The sequence below is a fragment of the Heteronotia binoei genome, chromosome 10, assembly GCF_032191835.1.
Source record: "Heteronotia binoei isolate CCM8104 ecotype False Entrance Well chromosome 10, APGP_CSIRO_Hbin_v1, whole genome shotgun sequence".
Classification (NCBI taxonomy): domain Eukaryota; kingdom Metazoa; phylum Chordata; class Lepidosauria; order Squamata; family Gekkonidae; genus Heteronotia; species Heteronotia binoei.
Genome location: NC_083232.1, coordinates 14,332,095 through 14,348,348, shown reverse-complemented (window position 1 = coordinate 14,348,348; position 16,254 = coordinate 14,332,095). Strand labels below are relative to the sequence as shown.

The 16,254-nt window shown below is 48.2% G+C and overlaps 1 protein-coding gene across 1 annotated transcript in view; it reads right to left on the bottom strand.

The window, feature by feature from the left end:
- Positions 1-16,254, bottom strand: part of LOC132578151 (sodium channel protein type 5 subunit alpha-like) — a 431,998-nt gene that overhangs the window by 395,002 nt on the left and 20,742 nt on the right. Inside the window, 2 exon segments of the mRNA XM_060248007.1 lie at positions 3,375-3,503; positions 11,777-11,867. Coding sequence (XP_060103990.1) covers positions 3,375-3,503; positions 11,777-11,867 — 220 coding nt within the window.

The following is a 16,254-nucleotide window of genomic DNA, read 5'->3' as shown; positions in this document are numbered from 1 at the left end:
TAACATCAAGTTCGCATAGTGTTGCCAAGTCCAATTCAAGAAATATCTGGGGACTTTGGGGGTGGAGCCAGGAGACTTTGGGGGTGGAGCCAAGATCAAGGCTGTGACAAGCATAATTGAACTCCAAAGGGAGTTCTGGCCGTCACATTTAAAGAGACGGCACACCTTTTCAATTCCTTCCTTCCATAGGAAATAATGAAGGATAGGGCACCTTCTTTTAGGGCTCGTAGAATTGGACCCCTGGTCCAATCTTTTTGAAACTTGGGGGGTATTTTGAGGAGAGGCACTAGATGCTATACAGAAAATTTGGTGCCTCTAACCCAAAAAACAGGGGGCCCCCAGAGCCCCAGATACCCGCGAATCAATTCTCCATGATTTTCTATGGGAATAAATCTCCATAGGAAATAACAGAGTTCCCAGGAGACATTTCCCTCCCCTCCCCGCGCTTTCTGATGACCCTGAAGTGGGGGGAGGGTCTCCAAACGGGGGATCCCCTGCCTCCACCTGGGGATTGGCAACCCTACGTTCGCAGCTGGCAAATCTTCACAGCCCCACTGCCTTTAGCCGTGGGGATTTTCCTTGCGATAAACAACTTGCATTTTATTTTTTAAAAAACGAAGGCAGGGGGGTTGTGCACGCGCCTCTTGACTCTTGAAAACTTATACCCTGAAAACCTTGTGGCCTCTCAGGTGCCACTGAGCTCAAATCAATGCAAGTCACACATTGGATTTATATCCCACCCTCCACTCCGAAGAGTCTCAGAGGGGCTCACAATCTCCTTTACCTTCCTCCCCCACAACAGACACCCTGTGAGGTAGATGAAGATATTGGATTTATATCCCGCCCTCCACTCCAAAGAGTCTCAGAGCGGCTCACAATCTCCTTTCCCTTCCTCCCCCACAACAGACAACCTGTGAGGTAGATGAAGATATTGGATTTATATCCCGCCCTCCACTCCGAAGAGTCTCAGAGCAGCTCACAATCTCCTTTACCTTCCTCCCCCACAACAGACACCCTGTGAGGTAGATGAAGATATTGGATTTATATCCCGCCCTCCACTCCGAAGAGCCTCAGAGCGGCTCACAGTCTCCTTTACCTTCCTCCCCCACAACAGACAACCTGTGAGGTAGATGAAGATATTGGATTTATATCCCGCCCTCCACTTCGAAGAGTCTCAGAGCGGCTCACAATCTCCTTTACCTTCCTCCCCCACAACAGACACCCTGTGAGGTAGATGAAGATATTGGATTTATATCCCGCCCTCCACTCCGAAGAGTCTCAGAGTGGCTCACAATCTCCTTTCCCTTCCTCCCCCACAGCAGACACCCTGTGAGGTAGATGAAGATATTGGATTTCTATCCTGCCCTCCACTCCGAAGAGTCTCAGAGCGGCTCACAATCTCCTTTACCTTCCTCCCCCGCAACAGACACCCTGTGAGGTAGATGAAGATATTGGATTTATATCCCGCCCTCCACTCCGAAGAGTCTCAGAGTGTCTCACAATCTCCTTTCCCTTCCTCCCCCACAGCAGACACCCTGTGAGGTAGATGAAGATATTGGATTTCTATCCCACCCACCACTCCGAAGATTCTCAGAGCGGCTCACAATCTCCTTTACCTGCCTATACATACATACGGAAATCTCACCTAATATTATTATCAATAACTTCAGTTTCTATAATTTATGATTATCTATGTGGTCCTTAATATATCCTAAATTGCACTAATCTTGTAAGCATTACTAAACCTTATAAGCATTGCTAAGCAAGCATGGTAGAGATTGACAAGGTGATGCCTGGGATAGAGAAGGTAGAGAAAGAAGTGCTTTTCTCTCTTTTTCACAATACAAGAACTCGTGGGCACTCCATGAAATCGCTGAGCAGTCGGGTTAGATTGGATAAAAGAAAGTCCTTCTTCACCCAAAGGATGGTTAACATGTGGAATTCACTGCCACAGGAGGTGGTGGCAGCTACATGCATAGAAGAAGAAGAAAAATTGCAGATTTATACCTCGCCCTTCTCTTTGAATCAGAGACTCAGAGCAGCTTACCATCTCCTATATCTTCTCCCCCCACAACAGACACCCTGTGAGGTGGGTGGGGCTGAGAGGGCTCTCACAGCAGCTGCCGTTTGAAGGACAACCTCTGCCAGAGCTATGGCTAACCCAAGGCCATTCCAGCAGGTGCAAGTGGAGGAGTGGGGAATCAAACCCAGTTCTCCCAGATAAGAGTCCATGCACTTAACCACTACACCAAACTGGCTCTCTTAGCAAAGATGGCTTCAAGAGGGGGTTGAATAAGCATATGGAGCAGAGGTCCCTCAGTGGTTATTAGCCACAGGGTATAGATGGAACTCTCTGTCTGGGGCTAGTGATGCTCTGTATTCTTGGTGCTTGGGGGAGCACAGTGGGAGGGCTTCTACTGTCCTGGCCCCAGTAGTGGACCTCCTGATAGCACCTGGGTTTCTTGGCTACTATGTGACAGAGTGTTGGACTGGATGGGCCATTGGTCTGATCCAGCATGGCTTCTCTTGTGTACACACGCACACAGAGCCCTAAGGTCCTTCCAGCTAAATTTGAGTTCAGGGTTTAAAAAGCCCCATTTCATCTCCTGAAGATGGTATTAAAGCCCTGGATACAATTGCTTAAGTGGTTGCTGGAACAGCAGCCAAGAAGTACTTTAAAACAAATTGACAGGGTTTTAAAACTTGTGCAGAAATTGCCTGGTTGTCATAGCAATACCCTTTCTAGTATTGCCTTTCTCTCTCTCTCTCTCTTTTTTAAAAAAAACCCCAAACAACAGAATCCACTGACCATCCACCCCCTTCCTGTGGCACTCTTTGCAGCTTCTGAGTTGAGATCGTCTTTCCTTTCCGCTCTGGATGGTCCTGTTTTAAGTTTCCCTTGGCCGGCCAAGCCAGCAGCTGTCCTGAATACAAATCCTTTTGTTTCCTTTACAGAGGCTTAGAGGTGGATGTTTAAGAATGTGCTTTGAACTGGAGGATCTCAGAGCAGCAAATAAGCAAATGGCCGTGGGGGGGGGGGTCTCCCATCCTGCCAAGGGGACAGGCGGGGGGAGGGGGGCAGGCAGTCCACCTAATAGGTGAACTGGGCGCTTGCCATAAGAGGCAGATTGTCAAAGGCAGAAAAAGCAACCTAACCCGCTGCCATATGAGTCCCAGGCTTGCTGTGTGCTCAGACTCTAATTGAATGATAATCCGAAATAGGGCTTTTTTTGTAGCAGGAACTTCTTTGCATATTAGGCCATCTGCAACAAGTGCAACATAAATGAGCAAGTGTTAAGAGTTTTGGGAAACAGCTGGAGAAGAAACTTCAAACTTTTTCAAAGAGGAACATTAGAAAAAAAAAAGGTACTTACGCCATGACAATGACGCTAAAGTCCAGCCAGTTCCATGGATCGCGAAGAAAGGTGAATTCTGTCATACAAAACCCTCTCGCCAATATTTTTACCAATGATTCAAAAGTGTAAATGCCTGTGAAAGTGTACCTGCAAAGATTTAAAGGCCCAAGAGAAAGCAAGAGCATTAGCAGATGGAGGACAGAAAAGAAAAGAAAAGACAACGTATTTCCACATGCCTGTTCATCCAATATCCAGCGCATGATCTGTATGTGTGAAACAGCCATCCGGAATCAAATTCCAAACACCACCAAGCTTTCTTTATTGAAGGACGCTGATCAAACGTACAACTTTCCCAATGCTTATCTATGCCTCTGCAAGTCATTGAAGGGATGGGCCATGCGTGTGTGAAATAAGCCTGAGAAGCACATCCCAGGAATGGATCCTTTCACAAAGACAAAGTGACATGCAGCCCCTTCTCATATCGTTACTGGAGTCGCCAGGGGTGTACCGAATCGCGAGGCCTCAGGGTTGCCAGGCAACCAGCAGAAGCTTAAGGGGGCAGGGACATGGAGGGGCGGCACCTCCTGTGCCATACTATCACTTCCAGGAAGACCAACAGTTAGGGCCGGCCCTACCACTAGGCAAATTAGGTGATTGCCTAGGGCGCCGGCTTTGTGGGGTTGCTGAATTGGGTACCCCCCCATGCGACTCAGTGATGTTATCGGTGGGGGGGGGGCAGAAGTTAGCCTTGCCTAGAGTGTTGGACAGTCAAGGGTTGGCCCTGCCAACAGTACAACCCTCATCTATATTGGACTTCTGAAACTGCTTACCATGGTAAATGACATGTCAGAGAATCCTATCACAGCTCCCGAATGCCACATAGAGTCCCTCCCATTGTTCCCTCTAAGATGAGTTCATGTGAGCTAGCTCACAGCTTTTTAGCCTCTAGCGCACACATTTTTGTCTTAGCTCAGGAAGGATGACCCCAAAGCACAATCATTGATGCAGGAGTTCGCAACTTTAATGCCAGCAGCTCACAGAGTCGAATTTTGGCTCACAAAACTCTGCAGCTTAGAGGGAACACCGGTCCCTCCCCCCAATTTTAAAGACAGTATTCTTGTTCTAAGCTTTGCAAATGTTTGTTTCTTTTTATCGGCTCTGCACTGCCACCGCCGATAGCGATAGCTTCTATGTATTTGCTTGTATTTTTAAGACTTGTATGTCATCTTGGAAGTTTGTTTCCACCAAGACAGCAGAACAAAACCATTTTCAGTAAATGAGAGTGTAAAGTATGTTAACAATGAGCTGGACTTTTTTTGTAGCAGGAACTCCTTTGCCTATTAGGCCACACACCCCTGATGCAGCCAATCCTCCTGAGGCTTACAGTAGGCCCTGTACTAAGAGACCCGTAAGCTCTTGGAGGATTGGCTCCATCAGTGGTGTGTGGCCTAATATGCTACACAAAAAGGGTGTGTAACTCTGATAATCAGTATCATAATGTCAGCCTAACCTAAAACATGCATGCCTGTTTTAACTCAGAATACCCAAGAGGGCATTTGTTGCCAGATCTTTCTTGGGGAGAAGCTTCATCCTTGAAGCCTTTTGTTTTCCTGCGTAGCTTCAGAATTGCAGTCTTGAACATATAAAGAAACTCCAGTTCAGCAATGTGCAAAAAAATAATAATTGTCAAGCAGAATTGGCAGACTTCTTAACGAATGCTCATGACACTGCAGCAGTACATCCGGATGGACCGGGCCATCGTTAAGTCAGGCATGGAAAATATCAGCCGCCAGGTAATACACCTGCTGCGATCAACGGAAAAAGGCATTATGAATTATGGAGTATTCATTGCGGTTGATTGGATCGGATCGCCTCTCCCCAAGGAGGCTGGCAAAGGGCCTTTTCCCAGATGATCAGGTTGCAGATCGCAGTGGTATATTTATGTGGACTGAAAGGGATCCAGATGCTCTGCGTGTTTTATGGACACAAGCTGGGAGCTTCCTTTAAATCAGGAAGCAGGGGGGAATACATTGCCTAGAGACTGCAATCAAGAAACAGTGCCGTTAAGAGTCTGACTTATACATGTATGTCAGATGGCTGGTGGGGGGAACTGCTGATAGGGCAGGCAGGCCTGAGTTGCTGCCATCAACAATGTGGCAACGCTTTGGTTTTGGGGCAAAAACGTCATAGCAGAAGCCATTTTGACCATAAAGTTTTTGCCCAACTACCAGCATTGTGATAGAGCTGCCAAGCCCCTGGGCCGGGTGGAGATTCTCCCACCTGGGGGTTCCCAACTCGCCAGCCCACATTGGCCTGGTGGGGGAACCTCCCCCGACATTGCTGACATGATGACATCACCTGCAAATGATGTCATCGAGCTGGCAATGTTGTGTACTGGCCGCTCTAGGTATTTATGGGAAAACTATGGTTTCCCCGGATGCTTTAGTATTTTGGGAGGGAAAACTCTATGGTACAATAGGTACCATAGAGTTTTTACCTCCCAAAACGCTAGAGCATCCAGGAAAGCCATAGAGTTTCCTGGAAACGCCTAGAGCAGCTGGCACGTGATGTCGCCAGTGTGATGACGTCACTCACCGGAGGCCGCGGGGACCTGGCAACCCTACAATGCGATGATGTCATTACTGGTGCACACTGGAAATGATGTCACTGCATCTCCAGCAATGAGAACTAGGCCTCTCTCGCACTCCTGGTGAGCCCCCACTCTGGTTCCCAGAAGAGACCTGGCAACCTTAGCGTAGACACCCAACTCTTGCCAAAGGGGGGTGGGGGGTGGGAAGCAGCCAGAAGTCACTGATAGGCCCAAACAAGTGAGCCAATACACTAAGCAACCTTTGTGTGAACCAATATCCTTCACTAGATTTTATTTACTGATTTATCTCTCTTCTATCTCACCTTATGCCACGAGTGGGCACAGAGTGGCTCACGACATACCAGGTCCGATCCAGCAGGCTCTGATTTAGAGGTCCATCACTGGCTACTCGCTCTGATGACTAAATAGAACCTCAAAATTCAGGGAAAGCATATGGCCTCCCTGCCCATGATTTAGAACATCCAGGGACAACTCTGTGGCCACTATAGGGGAAATGATGCTGGACTTTATGACCTACTAGGGCTGCCAAACTCTCGCTGAGGGCGGGGGATCCCCCGACAAGGAGGGCCCCAAACTGCTGGCAGGGAACAGGCTACTGGGGCGATCCCCACCCCTGAAGAGCTCCATCGGTGCATGCTGTCCCCAGCGTGATGACATCACATAGAAGTGACATCATGGCACCGGGGATGTCACCCTGGGGACATTCTAGGACTCGTGCTAAAAACTCTATGGTACCATACAGTTTTTCCACTAATCCTACAGTATTTCCCTACACTCTAGGGATCAAGGTAAAACTCTATGGTACCATAGAGTTTTATTGCTAGTCCTAGAGCATACCTAGTGGGACATCGCCAGTGTGATGATGTCAGTTCTGGGTGATGTCATCGCACTATGCACACTGAAAAAGTCCCCTGCCACAGCAGCAGAGGGACTTGGCAACCCTATGAACTACTGGCCTGCTCCAATAGGGCACATCCTATGTTGTTATGGGTGGAGCTTGTTTACTAAGCCCTAATAACTCTGCAGGGGTTCATGAGCAGTCAAAAGAGCTGGTATTCCTATCAACATTTTCTTCCTGTTCTACCATGTGTGTAGACTCCTGCAAAACAATCAAAGCTAGACCAATCAGAGTTTTATCTGACTGCTCTCTTGCCTTTACTGACACTGCCTGAACTTATGCAAAAAAAAAAAAAATGGCGGGAAAGACCAAGAGGCTATCAAGTCTAGCCCTAAGGTTGAACAGCAGTTTTTCAGAGGAAGGGGCAAAAGAAAAATATGGTCCTAGGTGGTGGATGGCTAAAAGGCCCCTCTCTAATCCCAAGAGGCCAAAACTTGGGGCATCGAGAAACGGAAACCGCCAAGAAGCAGGAAAACGTTTGAGCTGGTTTCGCGACGGAAGTCGCCGGCTCTTTTGGGTGCGCCGGCGCTTCTGGTGCGAAATCCCTGCAGATCCGCCGGCGTGAGGAGGGTGGTCGCACCACTTGAAGGTGAGTGCGAAAACGCCCATATCTTTAGCAATGTGGAGCAGATTCGAAAGAAGCCATGGCCCCCCCCAACATGAAGACGCCGGTATTAACGGGGCCGGAATTTAGGAAGGGATAAATATGTCCCCACGTGAGCCGTGATTCCACCTCTCCTAAAAGTTGAAGCCTGCGTGTTCCGTGGGATCACTCAAAGGAGGGCATTCTGTAATCTTTCTCTCCGGCGCCAGCCACCAGGAGCAGATGGCCGTGTTTATCAGCTGTCAGTCAAACATAAAAAAGTGCATTCTGGTTGGCTCAATGAGCCACGCTAATTGTTTAATGCACTGCACTTTGATTAAGCTCCTGCATCTGCTATCCATTTCCATAGCTTGGAGAAATGCATACTTGCTGTACCTTTTTTTAAAGCGAGCTATGGAAAGCATCTTTTTAAAAAAAAAGGAGGTAAAAGGTCATCAGCAGGCAGGGCTTTCTTTGTAGCAGGAGCGCCTTTGCATATTAGGCTACACCCCCCCTGATGTAGCCTCCAAGAGCTTGCAGTAGGCCTTTGTAAGCTCCGAGAGGATTGGCTACATCAGTGGGGTGTGGCCTAATACGCAAAGGAGTTCCCGCTACAGAAAAAGCCCTGTCATCAGGTATTTGTATTCCTAAAGACTTGCTCAGCCATGCGTCAGAAACATATCTTTATATGCCAGTTCTATAAGTTCATCATTTTAGCAGCACTCCCTCTAACATTAACAAATGTACGGGGCCCAGGTGTGGCCTGCAGCTAGAGTGGGAGAGCTCTGCACAGCTCATCGTGTTTATTTGTCTACTTCCTTTTCCAGTGCACTCTGGGAATCGTAGTTCCCAGAGCATCTGACGCCACCTAAGGTCATTAAGTCTGGAATCTAAAATGAATGACATGCATACTGTGGTGGCATAGGAGCACTCTCAGCTTTGTATGGCTCCCATTAAGTTCTATGGCACAGACTCAGTGGGCTGCATTTGGGAATGCCATTGGAAGAGGGGCAGGACTTCCCCCAAGAAGGTGATGTCATCAGAGCCAGGTCTAACCTCTACTCTAACACAGACCTCTCAGCCCCAATCTCTCACCCTTCAAAAATTAAGCGGGGGTGATTGCATCCACAGTGACATTCTAGAAATCTCTCCAAGTCTCTGCGGTCTTTAATGTAGAGGTCATGAGAAATTCCCAGAGTGTCACTGGAAGTGACATCGCATCCACCCAAATTCCATCGTCCTCAAGCACTGGCTCAAAATCTCCAAGCATTTGACTAAGCCGTCTTGGGAACCCGACTCTAACACTGCCTTCAGCAATCATGCCAGCTTTCTTCCACATAAATCGATGGCTGCCGTTCTCTCTGTTGGGAAAAGAGCAGGGCGTGGGAAAACCAGGCAAGCCAGTAGTATCAAATGGAGCCCTGACAATGCGTGATGCTCGTTCATGGGAGCATAGCAGATAATGCAACGTATGAGTGGGGCGGTGTGACGATCATCCACTTACTTTCCATGGCAGGGTTCATACAGGTGAGAAAGAACCTGGCAAAACATTAGTCAAGGACAGACGTTGCTCTGGAGTCAATATTAGGAAACAGGCATCAGATCAAAGCAGACAACACACAGCTCAAGGCCCATCTGCCCAGAGCGGCTCGTAGGCTTCCCAAGCTCCTGCCAAGAGCCGGGTTTCCCCTAATTTCAGGGTCCCCAGCCCACTGGCACAGAGCAGGCCACCAGGGGGACCCCTGTCTCCCAAGAGCACCATCATGCGTGGCGGCATGTGCCATGATGATGTCATCCGGAAGTGACGTATCATGCTGGGCACGTCACGCAGGGACACTCTAGGAATTTGAAGGAAACTATGGTTTCGTACAAGGATGCCCTAGCAATTTGGGGAAAATCTCTATGGTGCCATAGAGTTTTCCCCCAAAATTTCTAGAGTGTCCCGGCGTGATATGTCACTTCTGGGTGACATCATCACTTTGTGCATGTTTAAAAAGTCCCCCACTGGCAGCCAGTGGGGACTTGGCAACCCTAGTGGCTCTGGAGGTTCCCGGTGAGCCACCATGCCCCACAACAATCCACATCTGCAGGAAACACCTCTAGGAACATAAGAGAAGCCATGTTGGATCAGGTCAGTGGCCCATTCAGGCCAACACTCTGTGTCACACAATGGCCAAAAAAAACCCAAGTGCCATCAGTAGGTCCATCAGTGGGGCCAGGACAGTAGAAGACCTCACACTGTTGCCCCTCACAAGCACCAAGAATACAGAGCATCACTGCCCCAGACAGAGAGTTCCAACAATACGCTGTGGCTAATAGCCACTGATGGACCTCTGTTCCATATGTTTATCCAATCCCCTCTTGAAGCTAGCTTGAAGCCCCCACCACTTCTAGGAAAGGAATGTAACCTTTTCCCACTGGAACTTTCCAGCATCAGAAGGTGGCCATCCCCTGGTCACATCATAGTCCTGCCTGGGCCTGTTCACACAACCATTGGAGACACCGTGGCAGTGAGGGGAAATACTAGCAATTTTTTGGTGGCACCATGCGGATGCCTTTCTCACAGCTCTCAAACACCCACAAGGTTGTCTGAATCACCCAGGTGGGATACGGGAGCAGCGCAGCTTCAGGGCTCATCCAAACAACCAAAGGGAAGAAATAAATAATCCCCTGAAGGAATACGAGGAAATGCCACTTTGGACTGTAACCCAGCACACTGACAAAATGGAAAGGTATAATAAGGTGCTTCAATTGGACATATATCTGCCAAGGAAACACACGTGATGCGGAGGTGTGTTTGAAATATGGTATTTCAAAAATTCCACAGTAATACCAGAACAGTGTGAATGAAAAACACGCACAGCCAAACATGAAAAAAAAACCTTACAATGCCCATCAAGATGATAATTTTTAGGGTGTGTGGAAGTGTGTGTGTGTGTGGGCAAGGAAATATTTTTAAACAAGATGTTCATTTTAAAAGGCGTCCTGCTAAAACAGAGCTTCTATCTGTCTTCATCGCTGAGGTTTTGTTGTTGGTTCCGCCTCCTGTGGCAGCCATTTTGTGGCTCGCTCCACCTCTTGCAGCGGCCATTTTGTAGTTGTGCCCACCACCTCATGTCACTTTACCAAAGGTGCCCACCGGCTCACCAAGGTCAAGGACCCTTGCCCTAGCCAATCATTCATTTCTTCACACCACACTCTTTGACACTCTTGGTTTCAAATTTCCTTTCATTTCCTGCCTTCTGACACACATCAACATCTCACCCGGAAGCACAAGCCTGGAGGAGACCAGATGCAAGTCAGCGAATGCTTCCAGGTCCCCAAAGATGACACTGGCAGAAATAGGGTTGCCAAGTCCAATTCAAGAAATATCTGGGGACTTTGGGGGTGGAGCCAGGAGACATTGGGGGCAGAGCCAGGAGCAAGGGTGTGACAAGCATAATTGAACTCCAAGGGAGTTCTGGCCATCACATTTAAAGGGAAAGCATACCTTTTTAAATGTCTTCCTTCCATAGGAAATAATGGATAGGGGCACCTTCTTTTGGGGCTCATAGAATTGGACCCCCTTGTCCAATCATTTTGAAACCTGGGGGGTACTTTGGGGAGAAGCACTAGATACTACACTGAAAATTTGGTGCCTCTACCTCAAAAAACAGCTCCCCCAGAGCCCCCAAAACCTCCAGATCAATCCCCCATTATACCCTAGGAGAATCGATCTCCACATAGGGAATAATGAAGTGCTCAGCAGATGTCTCCCCCCCCCACCCCGTTTCTGGCGACTCTGAAGCAAGGGATTGGCCTCTCTACTCACAAGTTGCTGCCAACTTCTTCAAAGTAGCACAGACACCCCATCCCAAGAGGAAGCCTTTCAATTGGAGACTGAAGCCTCCGGAGGTAGAAAGTCACATGGTCCTCTGGGGGCGGTGCTTCCCCCTGCCGGCCAGTTGACTGGGGGCGGGAAGGAACCTGGGAAAGCGAAAGAACCCCCACTGGGACCTGGGGATTGGCAAGCCTAGGCAAAAGGGCCCAACAATTCAAATCTTGTCAGATCTCGGAAGCTTAAGCAGGATTGACTCTGGCAAGCACTTGGGTGGGAGACCTCCTCAAAATACTGCAGCTGGGAAGGCAGGGGCAGGCTTTATTCAGCCACCTCTCTAAGTAACCTCCTCGCCTCCAGTAGGAGTCAGTCGCCAGAGGTTCCCATGACTTCCAGGTGCACACAAACACTCCCATGCACACGCATAACCCTCCCCGCAATAGACAGTGGGAGAATGGGGGGAAAAAAACGGGGGACAGAGGGAAAGTCAGAAGCAAGCAAAGATACTTACTCAACGTATTTAGCCCACTGGGGGATCTCTCGTTGTGCCATGAACACGCAATTGGTCAAAATAGTGCACATAATAAACATACTGAATAATGTTAAACCGCTCGTTAAGGAAAGAACTTGAAACAAGTAGCAGCATTTTGTTTAAATACACAGTTTGTCCAATTATACCTTTAGAACTCTATACATCAACAGTTATGTATAGTTATCTATAACTAGTACACTGATTATAGTCGTCACACTACTAAGGTCTCAGTGATTCTGGGGTCTGGGCCCGGAATTTAGGTCGGGGACCCAGGATCACTGCCACCCCCTTGGGCACCTCTTGCCACCCCCCACCCCTCCTGGGACCAAGCCAGGGTGGCCCCCTCTGCCAAGCAGTAGGTTTGAGTCATCAGCAGAAGCTGTCTTCCTGAGCCCCAGACGGAGCAGGAACCGGCGATCCCTGCAACCCAGTAGGGCTGCCAAGTTTCCAGACTGGGTGCAGGTTCTCCCACCCTGGAGGTTCCCAACCCGCCGCCCCATTGGGCTGGCAGGGGGATCCTCCCCTGATGCCGGCGGCGTGATGACTTCTCTCGAAAGTGACATCATCGCGCAGGCAGCATCGCACGCTGGCTGCTCTAGGAGCGTCTGGGAAAGCTCTATGGTTTTCCCAGCCGCTCTAGCAATTTGGGAGGGAAACTCTATGGTAACCGCGGGGGACTTGACAACCCTTCAACCCGCCTTCCTGAGACCCAGATGGGAAGGGCTGAAGTGGCTGTTGCTGTTAGGAGGCAGCCTGAACCCTAGGCAGGCCACGGGCAACTGATGGCAGCCACAGCCTAATCTGTTTCTTCTACACCCCTCCATTAGGGAATGGGGTCAGGTAAGGTGCCCCTGCAGCATGGAGCCCAGGGCAGCTGTACCTGTTGCCGATTGGCTAAGACTGCCCCTCGATATCACAACTCTCCCATCAGGAATTTGGGGGTAGAAAAAGCCCAGCAGGGATTCATTTGCATATTAGGCCACACCCCTTGATGGCACCATTGTTCCACACAGGGCTTTTTTTTTTGTAGGAAAGGCCAGCAGGAACTCATTTGTGTATTAGGCCACACCCCTGATGTCATGCCAGCTGGAACGGCATTCCTGTGCAAAAAAAAGCCCTGCGCAGTACCCTTTCACCATTAAGAGAAGCAGAATTGCAAAATCAAACGCTTAAAAGTCTTTTCTGTGGGTGCCCCTCACTTTGGCACACCTTCCCAACAGCTGCTCACCCTGTACCTAATCTTGCTTCTTCCAGATGCCAGGTGAAAAATGCCTTTGCTCACTCAAACTTTTGCTTGATTTCTATTGGGTTTTTTTAAAAAAAAACATCTATTGTTTTGCCAGCTTTCTGTCTCTCATGTTTCCTTGGCACGGACATGGTTATGCAATATGTGTTTTCTTCCGTTACAGTGATTGACTTCTGTTAATCACGGAGGCCGGGATTTGCTGCTGCCTCTTGTAGGAGACTGAAAGCAGTTGTAAATGGCTGATTAATTGTCTTGATTTTAATTGCCGATCAATATAAGCCACCTCGAAATCCATTGGCTGAGAGCCTGGAGGAGTGTAAATATTTTTCGTAAATAAATATGCAAAAACCCTCTAAAGTTAGAAACGAGGACGCGAGTGAGAAATTGAACAACAAAGAAAGCTGAATTCTGCAAGCAAGGGGGAAATTATCTGACTATACAAATTATGCAAATATTGCTTGATTATTTGAGTACAGTCAATCATTAAAATCTTTCTTCATTAAATGCAAACTTCTCTAAGAGAAGATAGCAACAATTTATCTGCTATGTTGGACGGATGCTTTGCGCTGCACTTGAGTCTCTGTACCCTACTTGTAGGCCTTCAGAAGTAGCGTTGCCAGCTCTAATTTAGGCAATACCTAGAGATTTGGGGGAGGTGGAGCCTGGGAATAGTGGTATTTGGGAAGGGGAGGGACTTCAGCAGAATATAATGACATAGAGTCCAACAGAGCTTTTTTTTGTAGCAGGAACTCCTTTGCATATTAGGTCACACCTCCTTGATGTAACCAATCCTCCAAGAACTTACAGTAGGCGCTGTAAAAAGAGCCCTGTAAGTTCTTGAGGGACTGGCTACATCAGGGGTGTGTGGCCTAATATGCAAAGGAGGTCCTGCTAGAATTCCTTACAGGGCTCTTCATACAGGGCCTGCTGTAAGCTCCAGGAGGACTGGCTACATCAGGGAGGTGTGGCCTAATATGCAAAGGAGGTCCTGCTAGAATTCCTTACAGGGCTCTTCGTACAGGGCCTGCTGTCAGCTCCAGGAGGATTGGCTACATCAGGGGTGTGTGGTCTAATATGCAAAGGAGGTCCTGCTAGAATTCCTTACAGGGCTCTTCATACAGGGCCTACTGGAAGCTCCAGGAGGATTGGCTACATCAGGGGTGTGTGGCCTAATATGCAAAGGAAGTCCTGCTACAAAAAAAGCCCTGCATATATGGAAGTCCTTATATACAGCACAACCCCCGACACTTTGTTAAACTCTGTCCTGGAACCACTTTTGGAAAGCGCCGTGGCAGTGCTGTCCATAATACTGGACTTGGTGAACCTATCAAGACCAAAAGCCTTCCTGGCTGCAAAACTCACTGCATTATCTTGGGACAATAGCCCTGTCTACATCTCAAGGTTGTTGTCGAAACAAAGGGGCTGGACAGACTCTGCACCCTGTCCCAAGCTTTTTTTTTTTTTTGGTAATTAACATTTTATTGGAGTTTTCCAATGCAAAAAACAAACCAGAATTCAAAGGAACAAGGATGTAAATAACATTGCAAATAACATTGCAGTGCAGTAAATAACCTTGACTATAGCTAAGTAAGAAGTATGTATAAACAAGCTGTAAACTGTATTGGACAAGAACATAACAGCCAGATTATGTATAAAAAGAAATTAAAAGATAGGAAACCTAGCAAGTAGATTAACATCAAGTTATGTAAGATGCCATAATCAATCAATTATGGAATTTAAAACCTAAAGCCTAAACCTAATTTAAAGAAGAAGATGATATTGGATTTATATCCCGCCTTCCACTCCAAAGAGTCTCAGAGCGGTTCACAATCTCCTTTACCGTCTTCCCCCACAACAGACACCCTGTGAGGTAGATGAAGATATTGGATTTATATCCCGCCCTCCACTCCGAAGAGTCTCAGAGCGGATCACAATCTCCTTTACCTTCCTCCCCACCCCCCACAACAGACATCCTGTGAGGTGTATGAAGATACTGGATTTATATCCCACCCTCCACTCCGAAGAGTCTCAGAGCGGCTCACAATCTCCTTTCCCTTCCTCCCCCACAACAACACCCTGTGAGGTAGAAGAAGATATTGAATTTATATCCCGCCCTCCACTCTGAAGAGTCTCAGAGCGGCTCACAATCTCCTTTCCCTTCCTCCCCCACAACAGACACCCTGTGAGGTAGATGAAGATATTGGATTTATATCCCGCCCTCCACTCCGAAGAGTCTCAGAGCAGCTCACAATCTCCTTTCCCTTCCTCCCCCACAACAGACACCCTGTGAGGTAGATGAAGATATTGGATTTATATCCCACCCTCCACTCCGAAGAGTCTCAGAGCGGCTCACAATCTCCTTTCCCTTCCTCCCCCACAACAGACACCCTGTGAGGTAGATGAAGATATTGGATTTATATCCCGCCCTCCACTCCAAAGAGTCTCAGAGCGGCTCACAATCTCCTTTCCCTTCCTCCCCACAACAGACACCCTGTGAGGTGGGTGGGGCTGGAGAGGGCTCTCCCAGCAGCCGCCCTTTCAAGGACAACCTCTGCCAGAGCTATGGCTGACCCAAGGCCATGCTAGCAGGAGCAAAGAATATCAGTGCTATTACTGTTATAAAGTGTACCTTCTGCAACAATAGTATGCCCCTTGTGCAAGATGTAGACCACAACTAGCCCAAACAAAGGAGGAAAGAAGATATTTCAAAGGGGGGGGGGGGATGAGAGAGAGAGTAAGTTGAGCTGTTCTGAATTGTATGGCTGGAGATCATGAGCTGCTACATAATCTACAAATGAAGACCATTTTTCCATGAAATGTGAGTTTTTAGGGCAAACTTCACATACAACACTCTGTCCCACACTTGATGACATTGGGTTGCAGCCGACTTTTGGTGATCTTGTAGGGTTTTTCATGGCAAGTGATGGGCAGGTGTGGTTTGCCCTTGCATTTGACACGCCTGGTTTTCCTTGGTGATCTCCCATCCAAACACTAACCAGGGTCAACCTTGCTTAGCTTTTGAGATCTGACAAGGCTGACCTAGCCCAGGCCATGAATATCAGGAGGAGGAAGAGGAGGAGAAGAGATTGGATTTATATCCCACACTTCTCCACCTGGATAAGAGCGCAGAGTGGTAAAGCTGCAGTACTGCAGTCTGAGCTTTCTGCTCACGACCTGAGTTTGATCCCGGCGGAAGCTGGTTCAGGTAGCC